General features: G+C 41.1%; 1 protein-coding gene and 1 long non-coding RNA gene across 2 annotated transcripts; one reads left to right on the top strand and one right to left on the bottom strand.

Annotated features, from left to right (window-relative positions):
- Positions 1–337: 337 nt before the first annotated feature.
- Positions 338–22,145, top strand: LOC128610607 (uncharacterized). Its single transcript, XM_053630024.1, has 6 exons — positions 338–540; positions 16,535–16,622; positions 19,768–20,064; positions 20,173–20,442; positions 21,208–21,332; positions 21,627–22,145. Exons 2-5 carry the CDS (start codon positions 16,562–16,564, stop codon positions 21,300–21,302), a joined length of 723 nt encoding a protein of 240 aa, XP_053485999.1. The 5' UTR covers positions 338–540; positions 16,535–16,561; the 3' UTR covers positions 21,303–21,332; positions 21,627–22,145.
- Positions 3,218–5,025, bottom strand: LOC128610616 (uncharacterized). The gene is made up of 3 exons (XR_008386390.1): positions 4,245–5,025; positions 4,026–4,152; positions 3,218–3,824 (listed from the first exon to the last, which is right to left on the bottom strand). It is a non-coding gene; the product is annotated as an uncharacterized LOC128610616 (long non-coding RNA).
- Positions 22,146–24,608: the final 2,463 nt, after the last annotated feature.

Genomic DNA, 24,608 nt, shown 5'->3' with positions numbered 1-24,608 from the left:
ATGACATTATAATACTGTGATAAATTATGTCACAATAAACGTTTCTATAATATATTACAGATATCATTAGTATGTTTATAACAATTAAAAACTAATGGAGAATGGAATCAACTGGTCAATTTGTACTAAATCTTTAAAACTGTAAAATGGAACAAATTTTGTTTGTTTGTTTATTTATTTATTTATTGTCTCCCTATTTTCAATGTTGTTAGTTTTTGTAGGACACTATATAACAGTCTGATTAAACTGTTTCTCACAGGTTTAAAATTAAACAGCTGTTTTACTGGATGTGTGTATTTCATAATTCATATCGTTTATCGTGTTCAATGGACCAACATTTCTAAATGTAACATTTCTATAATATTTATGTGCAACAAGAAGTGACATCTGAGAGGAAAAAGTAGTAAACTGACTAAGGTAAGGTTCTTACCCCTTTTCTCCCTCCGCCCCTTTACTCCCTCTGTACTGAAACTAGATGTAGAAGGAGAAGCTTTAACACAGAGCGGAGTAGAAGCAGACAGAGTTTTTATCCTTCACACGGTGAGTTCATTACAGACATTATAATACACTAATAATAATAATAATAATAATAATAATAACAATAATAATTTTATATATATATATATATATATATATATATATATATATATATATATATATATATATATATTTCTAGACACTCAAAGCACTTTACATTGTACACATCAAAATCCACAGAAATAAAATCAACTCTATTGGAGTTAATTTCAACACTTTTATAGTTATATTAATTTTATAGACTCTTTGTATAGTTGAAATTGAACGCTACTCAAGTGTTAGTTTCTCAACACCAGTGTGTAGTGTTAGAAATTAATTCTTATAGGAGTAATTCATTAACTCTCTTAGTGTTAATTGCATACTATAAAATGAGTTGCCTCTAACACTATAAAGTGTTAATATGCTACTGCACAATTAAAATGACATTTAAATGATTACAAATCTAAAAGGAAAATAAAGAAAAAAAAACAAGTTGATTGCTTTATAATAGTTTTATTTTTTCAAGGGCGTTAACATTACTGACCCTCAGGTCAAGTCTTTCTAAATATAACAGCTGGGCACTATGTACTCTGTGATTATTCTCATTAGAGCACTGCTGGTCAAATGGCCTAAAGTGTGTCAGTTCATTCACAGAGATGACAGAAAACTCATCCATTTGGTCATCTTCTATACAGTATGCATTCAAGTGGTCATCATAGTACATCGTTTTTACATGACAGGAAATTATGAAAACGCTCTCTTCATATATTATTATCTCACGTATCTTTTTGAACACAGGGAGATCATAGGTACATCCAGTGCATATGAACAAACCAACCTGATAGTACCATAAAGTCTGACCCACTTTTTACTTGTAACACTCAAACAGGCTTCTAAACATGTCTGACTGAGTTCTTCCCCACCTTGCAAGTTACAGATGGTTTTTGATGTAGGACCAAATTCAAACCTTCTAAAACAATCATTTTCATAGTTAAATGCCAATTGATGTTGCTCTACTAAAGATTTAATGAGATTTTTGAAACTTTTGCCACATCTTTTGAAAATATGGTGCTGAGCTTCAAATCGCATGCACCACATATGGATAAGAGGGCCAATTTTTTTTTTATGCCTCTTGGATAGTGCATCATCAAGTGGTGCTTGGGAATCGACCTCTTTTCAGGAAACAATTCTTTGAATAGAGTATGGTGATCACAGATCAGATGTTTTAAGTAACATATCATCCCATCAGTTCTGGTGTAGGAGAACACTATATTGACAATCTGTATCAAAAGCAGGAGAAAGTTCCAGTGATTGTTATTCCTTTCAATGACCACCAAATATCAGTGGAGTGTTGTGCAGAAGACACCATGACTGTATGGCATTCAAACCCAGGTGTTTGCTCTTATCATCCATTTTATAACCCACTTGGTTTGTTTTTACATTCTGTGTAACCATAATAAACGCTCCGTATCCTATTTGACAATGTGTTCAAACAGACATAGTCCTGTTTAAAAAGGTACTCAAAAACCAGCTTAAGTTCATACTGTACCACACCCTCTAGCAGATCATGCATGATGTCAACAGCATAGTTATCAGTACAGTGGAAATACTGTAATGAATTGAGCACACATGACTTTTTGACACCATATATTGACTGCAGTTCAGGATTTTCATTAGTGCCTTTCAATGTTCAGTATGAACCTCTTTGGAACTGAAAATTAACCCAGAATTATCTTCAGTAAATATAGATTGAACTTCTTCCTTAATAATTGAACAAAACATACAGAAATTAGTTGCACTGAAAGATTCCACAAATCCCAGCAACCCATTTAAAGCCAATTAATCTCCTGTTACTTGAATTACTGAGCCAAACAATGGTTGTTCAAAACAAGGAAGCTGTATGCCTTCGGTTTCTAAGATTTTCAGGTCATCAATAAGGGGCTTAAGTATCACATCAAAACCACATAAGATCTTCCGTGTAGAATAGAGCTGAAGGGATGTACATTAATCAATACAGAGTTACACTTGGGTCGAAGATTTTTTAGAGTTAAATAGATACAACCAAGTTTGTGGATCCCCCTCTTGGAACCTAGAGGGTTAGCAGTTTCAAAATCGTCGTAATAGAGTAGAATCTGTAAAGCGTGATTTTACTGCGAGACCAGTGCATGGTTTTGGAAATACGACCCATCATTAATGTCTTTGTAAACTCCAATCCCGCTCTGTTTGTCCTGTAAAAAGCTCTCTCTAACTTGACCGTTTTTGAATATGGATTTCAGTGTACCCAGAATGGGTACATACATGCACTTGTCCGTTACGGGAACCTGACTATAGATAGCTGTAGTTCTATCTCTGCGCAAATCCATTCTCACCCCAAGAACACATTCTTTAGGTTCAACTATTTCCCATTTCTCATCATAATATTTATGCCTCTTTGACTCAGTGTTTAATGCTGAAAAAGGATTACCTAATTGATCAAAACAGTGTTCTATTCTTCTACTAGTGTCTGAAATTGTACTTTCACGAGTAATAGTTTTAAGAACTGCATCTCGTGCTTGGATTTAAACATCATTAACTTCTTCCATTGAACAAACAATTGTTTGGACAGCACTTTCAGAAAGACCTGATGCTTGCAAATGAGCAACAATCCACACATTGAAGCTGACTTGTAACAACAGAACTTTGTGAAGTATGTAAAGTGGCAACAGAATTTGGGCGATCATTTGAACATTCCGCCTCATATTCTCCCTGAGTGGAAAGATCCTGATTAGTATCAACCTCTTGATCCATAGTGTGACTATGTACCTTGCTGAGGTGTTTTCAGAAGCCACTATAAATACAAAATGATAACGGGCAGCCTGGCTCTCCACATTTTAAACGTAACTTTTTGCTAGGATATAATCCACGTTGAAATTTTAAATGTTGACGAAGAACCAAACAAGTTCTGAGGTGTGCTTTACATACAAAACACGTGAACATCTTCAAGGCTGTTAATCTCGCTGCAGCAATCATGCTCGAAGTTCTTTAACACGCAGGCTCTGCTTTGCTCTTCCGACATCGATGTTATAGATAGTGGTTTGGATAAATGTCTAGAAATCACAAAGAGCTTCATCAAATGAGAAACTGAAGACATAGTGAGCTTTGAACAGTTCATCAAAAGCTGCCATTGATGTGTACGCCTTACATGGGATCGGTTTTGGGTCGATAATAACGTAGAACTTTTGGATATCCTTCTTTCACTCACCGATGCAGAGAAGGAATGGTTGTCTTGTGTCAGCACTCTCAATGAAGGTAGTCACACTGGCTCCTTCCTGTAGGTCAGCAAAGGGACATAAAATAAATATGAAAATAAAACTCTTTGCATGTTTTTTTACATTATCACTAGCACCGTCACATCTTGTTTGCAGGTGGAGTAAGCAAAATGAGATGCAGGTCTCAGAATACCAAAATAATCTACACCTCAAGAGTTCCTAAAATTAAGATCTGATGTTTAAATATTAACTTTTGCATACCTTAAGATATCTCACAAGATGGCTGGTTGCTTGAGCTGAACTGATCTTGGATGTTTTTTCTGGCCTCTTGAGGTTGGAGGGAGCAGATGCAGCAGCAAAAGGATTGAGGACATATCGCTGTCCCATCCTAAAGACATCACAAAATAATTAAATGATCTCTCTTTAATTATTTTTTTAAAGACTGGAACATTTTTAAAATACAAAACAGTTTATACTGACCATTGTAGTCCTCAGATTCAGGTTCAGTTCCTGACAGCAGCTCGCCCATATTCTTGAGTCTTGCAGTCTGCAATGATTTTTGGCTTGAAGAATGTTGACTACTTTGCCAGGAACTTCTGAGACACTTCGTCACCAAACATCATGGAGAAATCCTGGTCGATCTATAAAGAAGGTTTATACAGGTTTAAACATAACGGACATAAATGGATGAAAGGCCAAATACTAAAAATTAAGATCTGCTGTGTTATTTATGCATATATTTGGGATATAAAAGATTAGAACGTTGAATTTCTCAGTTTGGACCGGCCTGTTGGTGTTACGGTGATCATTGAACAACTCCTTTCTCTACTGTACCAGTGAACTCATTTTAATAACTACAGAGAAGGTAATTTCCTTTTCAAAACTACTTCCAAAGCTAAAGATTTTCTTACCAATCCAGATACAGCAAGGAAACGAGGGAACAAATCCAGGACTGAAGATGATGCATCCTCACCGACCATCTTCTGTCAATACTGGAAAGTTGCTCTCATTTTCTCTTTTACCACAGATTCATCAGTGGAATATCGTATTTTAGATATCACATCCCTGCAATCCTCACCAAATAGCTGTTGACAGGTTAACAGAGATTCTCATCTGGTTTTTGGACCATCCTGAGGAACAGTCTTGGAATGACACCGGGAGCCAGCACAGGTGTTATGTTGAACTGTCTTGATCCTCCATGCAATGAAGCCAGTATTACCCTCAGGATCATAGGAGTGTTCCTGTTTAAGAAAAGACCCAAACAGAGGCATCTCGTGCTTGGCTTCAAGAATGAATTACTCAACACAATAAGTTCACAATGACTATATAACATTACAAAAACAAGTAGAAAATCTTCTCTTTTTGGTTGTCCGTCGTAGCGTCGAAGACCATTTTGTCATCAGCGATGATGCGTACGTAGATGGCTGGTCAGGCCAATTTTTGCACAGGAAGTCCTATGGCAGGTGGGACAGGGGATAGGGTAGACGTCTCCGGGAGGGTTGCTGACACAGGTTTTTCTGGCTTGACTCTTTCGTTTAGATGCAGCTGTCCGATTTGTCTCACACAGCAAAGAGCCCTTGTGGATGGAGGAGCACCAGGCATCACGATCCAATGCAGTCTGTTCTCAGGAGGCAGGATTGATGTTAAATGCTTTCAGTGAGGCTTTGAGGGTATCTTTGAAGTGTTTCTTTTGGCCTAAGTGGCAACGCTGACCTTTCTGGAGGTAGCCATAGAAGAGTCTCTTTGGCAGACGCTGCTCTGTCATGCGTACCACATGTCCTGCCCAGCATAGCTGGGACATCATCAAGATGGTGAAGATGCTAGGGAGGCCTGCTTGATTGAGAACCACAGTGTCTGGGACTTTGTTCTGCCACTTGATGATTACCATCTGTGCGGTACTTGATATACCTTGATATATCGCTTTGCTTGTATCTTGATATTTCGCTTTGCTTGTATCTTTCTCATTTGTAAGTCGCTTTGGATAAAAGCGTCTGCTAAGTGAATAAATGTAAATGTACTTGGTGCCTATCCCAACATCACCGTCTCTAAAGGCGTCAGTCAGCATTGCGGAGAACATGAGGCTGAACAGGGTCGGCGCCAGGACACAACCCTGCTTGACGCCATAGGAAACTGGGAATGGCTGAGACGCTTCTCCGTTGTCTTGGACTCTTGCCTGCATGCCGTCATGGAACTGCTGCACCATGGCTATGAACTTCCTTGGGTATCCGTACATGGCCATGATTTTCCAAAGGCCTTCTCTGCTGACAGTGTCAAAGGCCTTGGTCAGGTCGATGTAGGTAGAGAAGAGGTCGGCATTCTGTTCCATACGTTTCTCTTGTAGCTGCCATGCTGCAAACACCATGTCGATGGTACCGCGCTCTTTCTGGAATCCACACTGGCTCTCTGGTAGAAGCCCTTGGTCGAGGTGAGCATTCAGGTGGTTCAGCAGGACCTGGGCAAGAATATTGCCTGCGATGGATAGTAAGGATATTCCACGGTGGTTGTCGCAGGACTGGTGGTTTCCTTTGCTCTTGTACAAATGATGGAGGCATCTTTGAAATCCTGGGGGATCGCCTCTTGTTGCCACATCAGTAGGAAAAGCTGATGAAGCCTCTGTGTTAAAGCTGTGCCTCCTTCCTTGTAGACCTCTGCTGGGATGGAGGCTGAGCCAGGAGCTTTGCCACTGGAGAGGAGACGTATCGCTTTCTGGGTCTCAAGCAAGGTTGGAGGATCATCCAGTGCTTCACTGATGGGTATTTGGGGGAGACATCTGATGGCTTCATCATTGATGGCTGAAGGTCGGTTCAGGACCTTGTCAAAGTGTTCGGCCCAACGTTCGAGAATCTTCTTCTTGTCAGTGATCAATGTATTCCCATCTTCACTTAGGAGAGGACATGAGCCTGATGACGTGGGTCCGTACACTTCTTTCAAAGTGTCATAGAATCTCTTCATGTCATGTCTGTCTGCATAGCCTTGGATCTCATCAGCTTTGTTGCTCAGCCATGTGTCTTGTATCTGGCGGAGTCTCTGCTGTACCAATCTGTGTACGTTTTTGTACGCATCTTTATTGGAGGTGGACATAGGGTTGTTGAGGTAGGTTTGATGTAGATGGTGTTTCTCGTTCAGCAACTGCTTAATGTCTTCGCTGTTCTCATCAAACCAATCTTTGTGCTTTCTGATTGAAAGACGCAGAATTTCAGTATCTGTGTCGTAGACCAGTTCTCTAAGAGCCGCCCAGTCAGCTTCCACGTTCTGGCTGTCCAGATAGGTGGATTCCAGACGATCGTCCAGAGCATCCATAAAAGACTGCTTGGTTCTACCGCACTTCAGCTTTGTAATGTTTAGACGTTTAGGGGTTTTCTTCCTCTGCGGGCGTCTCTCTGGCTGGATGCGGATGTTGAGCTTGGTGATGATGAGACAGTGGTCTGTCCAGCATTCGGCTCCACACATGGACTTGGTCACGCGTACATCCTGATTGTCCCTCTTCCTGACGATGATGTAGTCGATGAGGTGCTAATGCTTTGAGCGAGGGTGCATCCATGACATCCAATTACGGGTTGGGAGGTGGAATACTGTGTTGGTAATCAGCAGTTCATGTTCGGCGCAAGTCTGAAGCAAAAGGAGACCATTGCTGTTGCAGTGACCAACTCCGTGCTTTCCTAGCACTCCATCCCAGGCAGAGCTGTCATTGCCGACTCTCGCGTTAAAGTCGCCTAGAATGGTGAGCTTGTCTGTTCTAGGAACATCAGCGATGACAGAGTGGAGGTCCTGGTAGAACTTGGCCTTCACTTCTTCTGGGTTGGTCATGGTTGGAGCATAGCAGCTGATTATTGTAAGGTGCTTTCTTCCAGACAGGAGGGGGAGTTTCATGGTCATGAGCCTGTCGTTGACTCCCTTAGGAAGGCCTGCCAACTTGCCAATCAGTGCTGATTTTACTGCAAAACCGGCACCAGCTTCACAGCGCTCATTGTTGCCTCGACCACATCCATAAAAAGGTGTATCCAGAGCCCCTTTCACAAAGTTTACCTTCGCCTGCTAGCCGGGTCTCGCTCAGGTCTGCAATGTTGATGTTGTATCTGAATAGTTCATTTGCTATCAGAGCAGTTCTCCTCTGGGGTCTGTCTATGCTTGTCCATGAGAGTGTGCACATTCCATGCACCAAAGGTGAGAGGAACAATCCTCGTTTTCTTCTTTGTGTTTCGACCGCTTGATTTGGGCCCCCACCAGCCACAGTAAGCTGGTTAGGGAAGTTTTGGAGCAGGCAATGTTTAAGGCACTTTTTCTAGCCCCTTCCTCATGCCTGGAGGTAAGCAGTGCGATCCTAAATAGGTCTGCTCAGTCGCTCAGGGGGCTGCCGGACTTCACTGCTGCTACCTTTCGTGAAGGATGACCATATGGCCTGGGCCGCCTGTGTGCAGGGTTACGGCTACGGCTGCTAGTGTACCCACACCTGCCGCTTCGTCACTTGCCTGTCGCCACAGGACTTGGGGGTTGGGATGGATGGTAGATGACAAAATGACTTGCGCGGTGACTTGGTTTAAAGTGAGGAAGAGGTGCGCATTTCATCGACCTCACTCTCTCACTCAAAACCAACTGGGTCCAACAGCAAGACAAGGTCAAGACGGCTGGAGTCTGAGTTGAGTGCAGTGGATGACCTTGACGACCATTGTGACTCGCCATGCTCTTAAAGTGCTGCACGACGCTTTGCTGGGAATCGCCTTTCTGCCCGTTGGCCAGTTAAGTGGGTCTTCCGCGCAGATTGCCGAGTCCAGTCTTTACTATTTCCCCATAGCTGGGAGGCTCGGGGAGGACGGGAGCGTCTATCTTCCCGTGCAAGTTCTTATGACTTGCCCACTGTCCACGAAGTGGAAAATACAAAGCTGAGAAACCTATAAAAACTCATCTAAAACAAGATCATTTAAACTTTAAAACTATAAAAGGGAAGAAAATATAAAAACACACACTGGTTTGGGTTTTCAGACAGAATACAAGAACTTACATATCCATGGAGAAAGGATCTTGGAGGTATGGAAAAAGTGTCACAATTCCCAGTGCAGAACTGGTCCTCACACTTGATGATGGAATCCTCCTTTTAAAATAAATCAGTTTATTTTGCAAGCGTGTATGTTTTTCAAGAAGTTAAAGGATAAATGCCCCTTTTCCACCAACACAGAATAGCATTCTTTAGCTGCGCCACATGAATCTGTTCTGATGACAAAGGGAGGGAAGTGACCTCCAATTCTTACCCATGTAGCTCTAACATGTCTGCAACCAGGACGTTCACCATCTGTTTACGTGTGACATCTGTTAGTGTTTTGGTCTTTTCATACTCCTTGAAGATTTCCTCACCCTTTGGATTGGCCCTCAGAACACAATCAACTTTCTGCCAAAACATCTTACATTGTTATGACATGCTCATGGAAATTTAAGAGGATTTTTAATGCCTTTCCTTTATGCTGAGAATACATTTACAAAACACTTCTACAGATAAGTATCAATAATAAACTATTACGTAACTGAGGATTTTAAATGCATTTATTCAAAGCTTACCTGTCTTGCTTCATTCTGGTCCATTAACCCTGTTAGGTTTCTCCTCTTTCTTGTGGACTCAAGGACAATTGTGGAATCTGATGAATGGGATGAAGCTGGGGATAGTGGAGTCAGTACAGAGGAGGACGCTTGATCTGAGACCAGCTGAACATCCAGATCTACAAAATCACAGACAGAACAAAATCAATTTAAATGTACATGTATTTATCAGTAACAAAAGCATTTCAACAAATACTTGATTGGTTACATTAAAAAATATAAAGTATATTATCTCCATTAAGTACTTTCCATATACGAATAAGATGTACGTAACGTAATGATCAATAGTGTAGCAAATGATAATAGTTTGAGGTCCCTCAAAAAGATATTTTAGACAACACACTATATGCCTCTTAGTTCACACTGCCTGTGATACCTCATCAAACCCCTGCCTTTTCCCATGCCTTCACATCCTTACTCATTACTGGTAAAGGGACCTTGAAGGTCAAGACACCTGACTTGACAAGTTCATCAAAGACATCTCCATCCACCTCTGTTCCTGACACATCAGTGACTGAGAGCTGGCCCTGACTGAAACCGTCTGGCTGCAGACTAAACTGATCTGTTACTAGGAGAATAAAAAGTACAGTACATTGTGTTAATACAATATTAAATAGGCATGGAGACGATTTTTGTTTGCTGACAGAACCATTTTTGTAATTCATATGCTAACTATAGGACTTGCAAACTCTTTATTTAGAGAATCTGTAATATTGCATGTTCAACTACAGTGATAACAGCATTAAATGCAAAAATATTCCCATAAATAAACTACAAACCTTTGAAGGAACTTCTCAAATTGAAAGACTTCATCAGTCTGTGGAACTTTAATATATTTCTGCACTCCTCCTCTCTCCACTTTCAACAGCATTTCCTGTAAACGGATATAGAATAACTATTTATTAATCAAGCCAGGCCAACACAGTCCAAACTGGAGCCAAAGTTATAATGCCTCTCTAAAACAAGACATTGTCACACAGAAGTGCATTGCGCGATGTGAATTCATGTCAAAACATACAATAAACACGTCAGCAAATTTAGCACATTTTCTATCTGTCAGGTAGATTATTGCTTGCTTATGAAAAGTGAGACGAAAATTGATCATTTGAGGACAATCGCATTCATGTGTCAGTTGGTTTGGCTGTAATTCCTGCACCTCTATAGTTTAACATTGTTCATATCGGAGGCGGGCGGACTCTCCGGGACTGCCGTAACGTTACCGCCACCGACCTGCCCGCTTCCCATTGAAAATGAACTGAATGCTAGCGGTGTGGCTTCCTGTGTGAAAGTGCCTTTAGTATGCATGAAAAACCTCTTTGTGAATGAGTCCTTCAAATTTACTTTCCTAACTTCAAATTAACTACCCACACATGTCTGATAATCTGAATTTAAGTTTGATATGCCCAGTTCTCATATCAGGATCTTTCTTCCATGCAGCTAACACGTGTGGGCAGGTTCTTGTCTAACTTTGGCTAATTAGCTAGCTAATTTTAGCTGTTCTCTTATTCAAAATACTGTTAACATAACTGATGTAACGTCACATAATTGACATGGGCAAACTTTGCAATCTCAACGAGATTTCCATTTAGTTCAATTGTAGACCAGAAATCAGAAACCGTATGAAAGTAGAAGAAACAAACTCTAGCTAACGTTAGCTTGCCAGACACTTAATTAAGAGCTAATGATAACGTTAGCTAACGTTAACATTAGGTAACGTAGTTTGTCGGCTCTAGCTTTACTGTTGCTCTTCCTTGCAGTGTCTATAAACATCATACCAAAGTCTAAATATGTATTTTCATCTGTGTATAACAATAGCATGCATTGGGTCATCTAATAAACTGTTACTTACGGACACAGTGCGAAAAGTCTTCTTCCACAAAATATCCTTCCTTCCACCTGCTGTGCATTCCACTAGAGTTAAGGGAGGGGTCCTAACTCCCGCCAAAAGGACGGACGAATCAGAGACCAGTCTGATTTAGGTCAGTCACTCCTAATGGTGCGGTCCACCATAGCGGTGACACTATCAGAGTTGATTTCTAGAAAACAGTTATAACACTCCATTTTGACACCAACTTTCATGGTACAGTGTGAAATCTAACAAATTAGACAACATACAGAGTTAGATCAATTCCAAGTAGGGATAGATTGACTCTCTGTTCATCAACACCAAAAATTTAACTCTGCTCAATTTGCTGTAGGGGGGGTCTCCTCAACCACCACCAGTGTGTAGCATCTATCTGGATGAATCAACAGCAGCCGTAGTGCGCCAGAATACTCACCACACCCCAGCTATTAGTGAAGAGGAGAGGAGAGTGATGGAGCTAATTCAGAGATGGAGATTATTAGGGGGCCATGATAGACGAGTCATAATGTTATATAAATATTACAGCGCAGTTTAAACGACTGAGATGAGTTTATGTGTTAATACAGAGCTGAACTTTTAATAAACTCGTCGTGAAGAGTTTGTGTAAAATGTCCGCTGTGGACAAAAAACATCCGACAGTAAAAAGGTTCAGTACACTGCTGTATAGAAATACCGGCTTCTTATTTTAGTAGTGTTTATGTGAAACGGTGATGTATTTACTAGAGAAAATATTGTTAATGTAGTGAGTTTGATGTCTCAGGATAAGTAACATAACAGCTTGGGAAATGAGTCACTTCCTGTTTAAATGCCGCATGCGTTTACAGGCTTCACTTCCTGTTTTACTGTTGCTTTAGCTTGGTTTTGTTGTGATAAAGGGCACTTTTATCATAACATTGATTGATTATAGCTTATTAGGGGCCAAGCACCAAAGATGTGCTGGCACCTATTGTATTCGTTAGTGTTTTTTATTCTTCTTCTTCTTCGTCCACTCTGTGGCAGCCCATTGAACTGCTTGCAGAAACTTGACACGCAGTTAGAGGACAGTCTCACCATTAACCAGAGCACTTTTAGAGTTTCTATCTCAAACCATCTAGCACCACCAACAGCTCAAAATTGCACTTAAGTTTATGCTGATAACTTGAACTGTAAAGCATATCTCATTTTAGAGTGAAATGAGAACCCCTGTGCACAGGAAATTATGCACAGTGTCACGAGGAGGATAAGCAAAATGACAGCTAATATAGGAGCAAAAACGGTCAGTACCCATGAGCCCCAACCTCCGAAAACAGAGTCCAACCAATCAAACCCTACTGTCCTATTTGTGGGGGAGTGATAGCTCAGCGGTTAAGGAGTTGCACTACTGATCGGAAGGTCATGAGTTCAAATCCCAACACCATCAAACTGCCACTGTTGGGCTCTTGCACTTGGAGATCTGAGAGCTGTAAGCAAGGAGTGGTTATTGATTCAGGAGACAGACTTCAGAGGCCACTAGTGGTGCAGCTCCTGCTTGTTTCGCTGCTGTGTCTGCTCGGGCGTTACCTAGGGAGATCGGATCTGAGTGGTAAGTGTGCGCATCACATTTACAAACTGCAATAGCTTTAGGGAGCAAAATAGCATCTAACAATTCAGAGACTAGCTTATTATGGGCTATGTGTGTACCAGAGCTAGTCAGGAAGTTCCTGTGTTTCCAAATTGTTCCAAAATAATGCACTACTCCAAATGCATACCTGCTGTCTGTGTAGATTGTCATGATTTGCTCTATAAGTGCGGACAGTTCAGCTGCTTGCACTGAGAGGTTTGGAGGGAGGCTTCCTGACTCCGACAGTCTCATGTGCGGTTACCACAGCATAGCCACTCGATTTTTACCTGTCTCTGTATTGCGTGACATTGAGGCTTTCAGGAAAAGGATTAGATCTGGATTTTGCAACGGAACATCCTTCAGGTCAATTCTAGGACAGCAGAGTTCACTGCTTAATGCAACACAATCATGTGGCTCCCCATCTCCCTCTGTTGGGAGAAGAGTAGCAGGGTTAAGGACAGTGCATCATTTAATAGTGATATTCGGCATGTCTAGTAGAACTGTATTGTAACGCAGCCAACGTTGAGTTGACAGGTGTGAAGTTTTCTGTTCGAGCAACAACGATACTTCATGTGGGACTAAAAGAGTCAATTCAGAGTAACCTACCAAATCTCTGGAGGCTACCACAGTGTTCTCAACCTCTGCCACTGCACGCATGCACGCATGCATGGGGAAAACCTGCAGCGGCTGGATCTATTTTACCTGAGAATGATCTGTCGAACCTGTCACATATGCCATATCTTTCAGTGGTGCTTCTAGACTGGAATAGTTTAGAATGAAAGTTCTGCAATACGAACACATACCTAGGATAGAGAGAACTTGTTTCTTCCTCAGGGGCTTGGGAATCTTCTGAATGGCAGATACTCTGTCTGCGGAGAGTTTCTTTCCACTGGTGGAGATGTCGTGCCCTAGAAAGCTCACTTCTTGTTGTACATACTGTAATTTGGAGAGACTGGCTTTGTGTCCTTCTTTGGCAAGATGCTGCAACAATTTAATGGTGTCAGTTTCACAGTGTGCCCTGGAGAAAGGGGTAGAGGTGCTAAGCTGTCCTTTAGCATTTGGTTGTATATCACTGGTCACTCACAATACCCCTGACACAAGCGAGTGGAATTGTAAGGACATCCGTCAAATATGAATGCAAACTGAAACTGATTGTATTTATCAAGAGATATACTGAAAAATGCATTAGCTAAATCTACGACTGAAAACCATTCGCTATTTGCTGGAACCTGGCTTAATATAGTGTAAGAATTTGGCACGTCTGGAGCTCTCTGTTTGACTGCTGCATTAACCGCTTGCAAATCTTCTACAAATCTCCATTCATCAGGTTGTGGGGGGTTTTCTTGTTTTCTTTACCGGAAATATTGGCGTGTGCACTGGCGAATCTGGACAGGGGACAATGACCCCTGCCTTCAATAATGAATTGAAATCTGGTCTAATGCCCTCAATAGCTTCTGATTTAAGAGGGTGTTGAGATTGTCTAGGTCTAAAGTCACATTTGGGCGTGATCACGACTGGTGGTGCACTTCTAATCAGGCCTACGTCATGTTCCCTTGGGCCTACAGCTGGAGAGACACCGCCTTCAGCTTGTCCCAAGGTTCAGAAACATTCCCTTGTCATGACATATTACATCCAGGTTAACCTCGCACATTTCCTGAAAGAATTTTTTATAAACTCTCAGCGTCGGGCTGTACCACATGTTGGAGGTAGGTTTCTGTTCCCAGTCTGTAATTTTCCCACTTTCACATAATCCGACCCACGGTCCCACGTCTTTCCACTTTTATCCACTGTTTGTTCTTTATTTTGGCTATTGAGATGTGAGGAGATGATTCTGGGATGAAAAATACACGCAATTGTGTGTCACTCAATTTGACTGAACATGCACAAAATTTTTCACACCAGTATAGTGTCTTCAGGTACAGCTCTTTGCTTTATGGGATATCCATAAACCGTTCATTTTCAAACTCAATATCACTCCCTTCATGCACTCGTGTTGTGCAATGAATGGCAGAGGACAACATAAAATCAACACACTTGTCCTTCATCTTATCATGTGCTGATGCCACCAGGTGAGCACAGGCTCTAGGCTTGTTATGTATTGACCATTGATAAACACAGAGCTCTGTTTCTTTAACAAACGGAGTTCCCATTAATGGTTCGTCGGTCACTGTCACGCCCCGGGGTGAGGAAATCAAATTTAAGTGCAAGACACACATTAAATCCCAAATTAACTGGGCACGAGAAAAAGATTAAGAATTTATGGGTCACCCTATTCCCATTTTCACATTCACAAATTAGCGGTTCAGAGAAACTTTCTAATACTGAATGTCCTGTTACACCCATGGAGTGCAGTGATCATGAACTCATTTTCTTTTAATTCGCAGTGTTTTATTACTGAATACGTTGCTCCTGAGTCCATCAAACATGTGACACTCTGCCCATTAATTACAAGAGATGTACATGGAAACTGTGTAAATGGAGAGGCATTGTATTTTAAAAGGTTAAGGGCTATAACTGGTTTAGGCATTTGGGAATTATTAGTCTGACCAGTATTGGGTGTACATGTATGTGTATATGCCTGCTCTTTATGAGCTAACTCACAGTTAGTGAGTGTCTGATGTAACCTCTTTTGTTCCCAGGTGCCTCACCCTTCCTTTCCTCCGCCCCTCAGTTGGCCTCCTCTTGGTTCTGCTCTGGACAATTTCTTGCAAAATGTCCAAATTTTCTGCAGATAAAACATGTGAAGTTGAATCTATGGGGATTGTCACCTGGCCTTCCTAGTCCACGTCCTTTTTGCGCATGTGCTTTAGACAGATGTTTTGTCCCCCTGAACTTGAGTCCTGATCTTGTGCCCAGTGGTGAGAAGAACTGTGTTGTATTTTCTGAGTAATCAGGCAGAGCTTCCAGCGCAGTGAGGTCTGGATAGAAATGTAGATCGGATGATGGTGCTGAGGGACCCGCTTTTGCTGATGATTGTGTTCGCCATGGAGGGGCGGAGTCCCTTTGCGTCTTTCTGTAACTTAGCACACTGAGAAACAGATGAGGGCCCTGCCTGACATTTTTCTCTTTTATGTGCCTCACTCTACCATTTCCCCAAATGCCTTCCAGTCTGATAAAAACTGTGCTTCATTCTTTGTTTGAGGAATATCTCTCTCCTTTGTCTCCAAATTAAGTTTCAGCTGTTCTAACTATCTGACACTAAAACTACCTTTTTCTGGGAAACCACATTCTTTCACCCATACATCATTTTGGTTCAAACAACCTTCTCTTTAGTTCACTCACATAAACGTAATATTTGGACCAACATATGAGCACTATGTACGTACCATAGCATGTGTCATAGGATGTGCTTTGCTACATGTTTTACATGTTTACATATAACTTCTAAATGGTTTGTCATAAAATCATGACCATGCTAAAATCATGCTTGCTTATATCCTTATGTTGCCTCTGTAGTGCTTGGCCCCATAATTGCTGCTTGCAGCTATATTTAATAATTCTCAGTTGTTGAGGTTACAAAGTTTTATGAAGTAGCTAGTTGCAAATAAATGTTAATCAATCTTAGTAATTACTGTCCTCTCACCCAGCCATCACAGCTCCAGTGTTAGGTGTGTGTGTGTGTGTGTGTACAGTATAACTCAGGGTTCTGTCCATGTCATTCATTGTTCTTAATCTTTCCCACTGAAGTTACTGTGATTAGGTACCTGGTTAATTCCTCACCTGTTCTCACCTGTGCAGGGCTGCTGGTGGTGTTTTGTCTCAGACATGGAGTCCTGCAGGGTTCCTCACCATGTCCTGCTTTTAATCATCCTGATGTTCATCACAGGTGAGTGTGATTTCAGTCTCACTGCTCACACTGGACTCAGCTAGTTCCTCTTACAGTCTTCCAAACCTCTATTAAACATGTTTCAGGATTCATTTCATTTACTTCCTCAGGATTTAATTCCAGAGTTCAGGGGGTCAAAGTGAGAAAATTCTTACTGGAGTGGTTTTATTCATTTGATCATTGATCACAGGAGAGAGTTTCTGCATCATCAAATATACAGTCGCGTGAAAAAATAAGTACACCCCACGTAAACTGTTTTTTTTTTTTTTTTTTTTTTTATACATATTTGGACAAGCAAAGATTTGATCCTCTTTGAAACAGTGTCTCTTAATAAAGTTGATACACTCTATCACATGACACATGAAATTTACCTTTTGTAGCAATTTTCACAATTTTAATGATCAAAAAACAGATCAGTCACATGGAACAATTAAGTACACCCCTAGATTTATCACACCTTCAAATCCATAAAATTAGAATCAGGTGTTGAAGGTCAGGTTCCAGTGATTAGAACCTGCTGAGGGAGTGCAGGTGGAACCGGTCTTATTTATACCCCTCTCATATCTGTCTGGTGTTCCATTTCTTATTGAGGTGTGTGGTGTCATCATGCCAAGATCTAAAGAGTTCTGTAAGGCCTTCAGACAAAAGGTTGTAGATACCTATGAGTCTGGCGAAGGATTAAAAAAGATCTCCAAATGATTTGAAATACATAATGATGTATTTCCACTGTAAGGAAAATAATCTACAAGTTACACAGATTTCAAATGACTGCCAATTTGTCCAGGACCAGCCATCCCAGCATGTTTCTGAAGAACATCCTTCATGTTCTTATGCAACTGAACTATTTGGCAAAGCTGTAGAATTACTTCCTGAACAGAGATGTCTGGTAAAAATCGAGCTGCTAAATTATGCTCCAGCTGTTGTCCTAAAACTTGAGATACTTTCTCATTTGATTCTGCTTCTATATCATCCTGGCCTAATTCATCTGGAAACATCTCTAGCTTAATTAACACTGTCATCATCGTTTTCATTCTCATTACGCCCTATTCTTACTATTAGCTCGGGTTTAAAAATTCTCTCATTGTGACCTCAGCGCTGATTACTTTTCTGTGCCCTGAAAGTGGAATACACACTGCTTTGAAAACCACAGCCTTGAAATGGACACTGAACATTTTGGTGGTCTTTTAGTTATGTACGCTGAAGATGGGCAAAATATTCAGTATCCTGACAGGGTTCAGGAAAATCACAAAGCTGACAGCGAAACTTAACTTGAAACTTTCTCACAGATTGTTGTTGCGGAGTTCCCGTATAAAAACGAGTTAAGTGTATTTTAAAGCTATCGAAAGACATAAAAGTACACAAGCACTCCGGATGTAGGGATGAAAATGGCTGGCTTCTTGCATAGCTCCCAAGTGTGCCCTCGCCTAGCACGGCTGCGTCCTAAACCGTGTACTTACCTATTATAGGCCTATCGTAGGCGAAATACATGCATCTCGGCTACTATACAGCAGTTAAGTACGCGGTTTGGGACACAGCCCACGGCTTCAAGCAGTCGTCTATTTGCACGTACAGCATGACTAATAATTAACTGAAGCGTTCGTAAAAATTTTAAATAAAATCACCCAGAACTGTATACGGTCCCATAACGAAGACCAACTGTATGTTGATACGTGAAATTCTGGAGGGACGTCGGACGGTGTGGCGTGTGGACGTAATGACGTGTGCTGTTAATCGAACTATGTTCTATAACATGTAAAACATGAACATGAAAGGAGTATTCTAAAACGACTCATGTAAACACCTTAATCACAATATTGTCTCATTCAGAATAAGGTCAGTAATTAGATTACTGCTGTCCATGTAAACGTAGTCACTGTAAGCTAGTTTGTGTAATACTTCACTCACAAAACTAATGTGAAAAATTCTACAAGGTGCTTGATAAGGTTGCACTGCATTTACAATATAACCTTAGTGAACAGTCCTGATTTGGTGCCGATTTACACTTGACCCACCCAGATGCAGCAGGTTGTCCTTGGCATGGTCGGAGCAGCACCACTTACAAATGATTAATAGGAACACCATCAACCATGACATTGTTCTGAATGTCACTTAAAAATATCCAGCAAAAATCTCAAGAATGCCATTAATTATTCAAAAAGCCGAATTCCTTCATATAATGCACGTTCAAACATTTGTTAACCGTACCTTAGAGACAAATGACGACTTTCTCTGAGATACAAGCACTGATTAAGCGGCATACATGATAGAGATGGTGCTTTTGCCCATATAATATATCGGATACGGATACGTATTAGATATAGAAAGCCAAATAAAAGTACGAAACAGTACGATATGTGAAAGATCATAGGAAAGGTTTGGAATTGGCATGTAAATGCAGCTTTAAACTATATTTATTTTTATTAGCTAACCGCTATCCCTTGCGCCCAATGGCTTGATCTGTAGCTCATTTAATTTTCTCAAAGTAATTAATAATGGCTTGTTTCAGAGTAAAACATGCTAAAGTCCTTCGAATCACCAGCAAATGTTGATAGAAATGCGAGCCGCTGTACATCCGTGCTTGGCGTCAGTTCAAACAGCCCAATCAAAATCTTCCTCATGTGTACTTAATTAATTTGGGTTAAAACAAATTCAGGGCAAACAGTGTGTAATGAGACAGAATTCGTTTTCTAAAATGTTGCGTTGTGCTGTTGATGTCAGCATCAGAAACACGTTTGTTTTCACTGCATTACTATCAAATAACTAATAATTCAACAATCTTAGCTTGATCATGATCTAAAATACCTGATTTACAATAGCTAATTTGCTTTATAAAGCTACACAGCTCACCTAAACTCTACATGAAGAAGCTGAGGTTTGATACCTGTGTCATGTTGCTATTGAGGAGTTAACTCTAATGGATTTATTTAACCAGCTTCCAGTTAACTCGCTAACTTTGTTCAGCTAACAGATGAGTTCATGGAATGTGTTTGAGCAGCAGCTCGGCTTTCAGTGTCATGACGACATCCTCGATGTTGTAATCGTAAAACATGGAGTCTTGAAGTTGATCTGATTCATGATTTTAATTTAATCATATGTACATGTATATATTTATATTTTATTCTGTTTATCTGTTTCTCTCTTTCAGTATCTGAATCAGCTTTCCCTGTACGCGGGAAGTTTAATCAGACTGCTGATCTGCGCTGTGAATATAAATGTTCTGGTTTGGCCAAATGGACTCTGTTCAGTAACGGAGATGATGTAGTGGCTGAGTGTGATCAGACATCCTGCAGGTCAGTAAAGGAGGGATTTAAAATGTCCCATGATCGGTACCTGAAGGGAAATCTCACCCTCACCATCACTGCAGCTGATGACAGTAAGAGGAACACGTACACGTGTTGGTGTGGTGACGAAGACGTTGCTGATGTGCGTCTCAGTATCGAGCGTAAGTGTCTTTACCTGCTCTATAACTTATAAACTCTTACTGATTTAGGTTTAATGTGTTATATCACATTTACATCCAGTTAAGATCTTCAGTGTTTTTTCTCCTCAGCGTTGACGTCATCAGATCAGATAAACACTGATGAAGATCTGAAGCTGGATTTGCACGTGTCAGAGGGAGTGAAGGTGATCTACAAGGGTAAAGAGATCTGCAGAGTGGATAAAAGCTCACTACACTGTACAGATGAATACACACCGAGAACATCACTCTCTAACACAGTTCTTACACTGAGAGGAGTAAAGTCCACTGATGGTGGTGTTTACATCGTCCGATACACGGAGAATAATGAAGCTCTTCATACTTACGAAGTATCAGTGAGAGGTACGTGTTCTGTGTGTGTGTGTGTGTGTTCTGTGTGTGTGTGTGTGTGTGTGTGTGAGCAGGGGGCGGCACCATTACTCTAAAAGTTGTGGGACAAGAGTTTTGTCCTAGAGAAGATGTGCATGTGTTATTTGTGTATAAAAACATACAGACTAACTGTGTATTCTGCTTTCAGTGCTATATGGATCCAGGGTCTGATTATAATACAATAACAGGCACAACACACCTTTTTATGAACGTCAGAGTAGTTTGTTTCGACTCCACACCCTTCATTTTGCATTTTACGCCTCAGGCAGCTGATATCAACAGAAAATCACTTCAAGTTAGATAGCACTAATTCTAAAACATCTTTTAAAAATCGAAGACATGTTCACGTTCCGCAGTAGGCTGTGTGTCGCTGTAGTAACTGTTTCCTTCATCATTCCTCCAGCAAGCCTTATTTACTTTATTTGAATAATGTCATTTGAGGAATGTTCCTGTAATCGATACAGAATATGTGCATATGTCATTTCAGATATTGAAATATTAGAGATACTGATTCAACACACGATTATTAAGTGTCAGTGAAGTGCGGTTAACCCTTTATTGCTCATAGGAGATCCATTTTAGGAGAAATGTCCCGCCCCCCAGCTGAACTGGAAGCTTTGATTGGTTTCTTTCAGACCTGTCTGTTTTTACCTGAAGTGCTGGTCACCGCTCCAGTAGTTTCAAAAGTGCCGGGACACTCACGTGTGTGTGTGTGTGTGTGTGTGTGTGTGTGTGTAGAGACACATTTGAACAGACAGCAGGAGAGCGCTAAACCAGTGTGGGCGATGGTCCTGATAGTGCTGGTGGTGCACTGGTTGTTGTGCTTGTTGTGAAAACAAACTCCGCCCCACTGAAGGAAACCTGTAAGTACCAGAGACCTGCATGACTGTGACATCAGAGATCACATGACTGTGTGCTGTAAGCGGAATAAATTCCTCCAGTCTCACACTGAGAGGAAATCCTCTACAGTTTCTTTATAAATAAACACTTTAACGTGAATTTTATTCACCAGGCTCGGATGTGTAGCTGTGTAGCTGGTGAATAGTGTTTAACCATTATTAATACTGTTTTATCATTATTAATAATGTGTAATGATTGATAGTGTGTGTGTGTGTGTGTGTGTGTGTGTGTGTGTGTGTGTGTGTTAACTTGTACAGAGGAACAGCAAGATGAGCTCAGAACCGACACGGAATAATAGTGATAAGAAACCTCTGGATGAAGATGAAGGCCTACACCGGGATGAATCTGAGACAGTGCTGGACTCACACAAAGAGACTCAGAAATCTCCAAGCCTCATTTATAAAGAGTTTCCCTCACAGAAACTGGGATTTATAAAGAAATACTTTGTCTGAAATTGGGTGTATATTTACAGAAGCTTTGCCCCATGTGTAGAGCCATCAGTAACAATTTAGAAACAGCAGGAATTAGCGACACCCTGTGGATATGGAGAGAATTACAGCTAAACGTACAAATCACTGCTTTATACTTTACACTTGTTACAAGCCACTAATCTACGTAGCCCCCCTATTGTCAGGTAAGAAAAAAAATACAGCCATGTGTAAACCGTGCCCTCAGTTTTGTAATCCATACCCTCAGATTTGTAATCCGTGCCCTCAGATTTGTAATCCGTGCCCTCAGACAATAGTAATGGAGTCAGTAAGGGACCGTCTAAAAAGTGCATGGCCTGGGCAAACTTGTGCCATATAAAAATCTTAGACAGTTGCCCAGTGGTGGCTTAGTGGTTAGCATGTTCACACCTCCAGCGTCTGGGGTTTGATTCCCGCAGGAGCCATGTGTGCGGAGTTTGCATATTCTCCCCGTCCTCCGGGTACTCCGGTTTCCTCCCCAGTCCAAAGACATGCATGGTAGGCTGATTGGCGTGTCTGTAGTGTATGAATGGATGTGATTGTGCGATGGACTGGCACCCTGTCCAGGGTGTACCCCGCCTTGTGCCCGATGCTCCCTGGGATTGGCTCCAGGTTCCCCTGTGACCCTGAAGAGGGAGTAAGTGCTAGAAGATGGATGGATACAGTTACCCAGGTCATGCACCTTTTAGACCGTTCTTTACTGACTCCATTACTGTTGTCTGAGGGCACGGATTACAAATCTGATGGTATGGATTACACAGGACTGTATTTTTTTTTTCTTACCTGACACTAGGGGGGCTACGTACTTATCTTTGGGATGGAAAGCCTTTCTTTGTGTGTGTGTGTGTGTGTGTATGTGTGTGTGTGTATTGTGCCATATTTTGTGTGCAGGTCTGAACTCCCTCCCAGAGTTTCCAGCCTGCCTCCCTGCTTCCCATGATGACATCACTGAATGGTGACCATATTTAAAGAGGAAGAGGAGAAGAGAGCGAGGGGGATGTTGGAGGTTGTTATGTGTGATGTTCGTGTTGCTTGTCCTTGTGGTTATAGTATTCTGTGTTCTGACTGCTGTTCTGGTTCTGACTTTTGCCTGGTTCTGACTATGAGTTTGGTCCTCCCTGTACCTGTTTATATGTTTCACTCGGGTTACTGACACTAGGGGTGCGGCTGCCATTTCTTTTGGGAGAGGGGTCCTTCTTGTCTCTGTTTTTGGTTTAGGGAGTTAGGAAAGTACATTTGAATTGTTATGTTTCTTTTAGTTAAACTAAATCTCTAAAGAATTCTTTTGTTTATTATTTTGGCCTTGGCCCACACTGAAGATACGCCTGCTGTTGTGTTCTACGTACAGTTGTGTGTATATACACTTGCCTGTTTCACAATATACCACAACCTCACTGCAATCTGTTGGTGTCTGTCATTCCTGGCTTCCATTATTTAGAGATCATTTCCTTTGAACCGTGAGCTGGTTCTGTGCGGCCTGACCTGGACTGTGTTATAACACACTTCATATCCAATAATGCAGCTCCATAATAACTGCTTCCAGGCTACTGGGACATGAGAAGCATTAAAGCATAACAGCATTCTCAGGACTTTATTTACAGATGTGTGTAGAGCGGGTAATTATCTGTTTCTGTCCATTTCATTTCATTTCTCCAGTGAACTATTTGCAGTCTGCAGTGTGCTTAATCCCCTCTCTGAATGATATAGTAACTGGTTATATATTGGTATGAATTGTGGGTAATTACAGGCTGAAAACAGATGAGAAGTGATTCCACACATTCACAGATTTATTAATAGGCTACAGAATGACAGCTACAGTCATTATCCCCAAATAATAGAATAATGTAAATATGTAAATAGCTCGTTTGCGGTGTCTGGATTAAAGAAGGCTTCAGAAAGTCACATCAGAAAATTCTCCTTCTTAATGGAACACATTTTGATCTGCAAACGATCTTCCTGTAGTTGTGGAAATGGTCATTAAATGGTAACAGCGCCACCTGCAGTACTGGAGCAGTCATACAACACGACCAGTACGAAACTGCAGAGTGTGTGAGCTCACGAAGGTGGTTTTATCTTCACACAGCGCTCACACCCCTCATCTCCATGTTCCATATGCTGAGGCCTTAACACAGCTGGAGTAAACATGTTCAATCTTACAGTGTTGATATTCCAGCTCTCTACTCACTTTCTGGAAACAGCTGAGTTCATGTTATACACTCTACTGATTTAATGTTCAATATTAACATTTAAAACAATTCTGATCTGATCAGTGATCACATTCAGCAGTAAAACCTCAGGTCCAGAGGCAGGGCCGGTCTACAGGAAGAGTGTTGAAGTGGAATTGTACATCTACACTGGAACAGAGTCACTCTGAAACAGCACAGCTGTAAAAACCAGCAGCTGGTCACAGCAGTAGACGGTAAACTCCATCATAGTCTGGTGTGAACAGTAATGACCGCTACGTTTGAGCTCACCAAATACTAAAATATTAACAGTCCCACCAAGTAGCATACCTAAAACCTTCCCCCTTCCCCCTAGTAATGCAGCGTCTGCCCTAAACAAAACTGCTCACTAATTCTGTAAAAAGCGCAGGTTTACTGACTATAAATACATTTTTATTTTTATTTTGTACAGAGTGTAATGATTTGTTTATGTGGGAGATATTTTTGTGCTCTCTGATCACCAGTCATGGCCATCTCGGTCAGATCGGAGTTTATTGACATTAAAAACATTAAAACATTAAAAAAAAATATCTAAAACATTTGCTTTTAC

This window comes from Ictalurus furcatus, chromosome 7 (assembly GCF_023375685.1).
Source record: "Ictalurus furcatus strain D&B chromosome 7, Billie_1.0, whole genome shotgun sequence".
Lineage (NCBI taxonomy): Eukaryota > Metazoa > Chordata > Actinopteri > Siluriformes > Ictaluridae > Ictalurus > Ictalurus furcatus.
The sequence above is the reverse complement of the archived record's forward strand: the minus strand, read 5'-3'. Positions and strand labels throughout refer to the sequence as shown.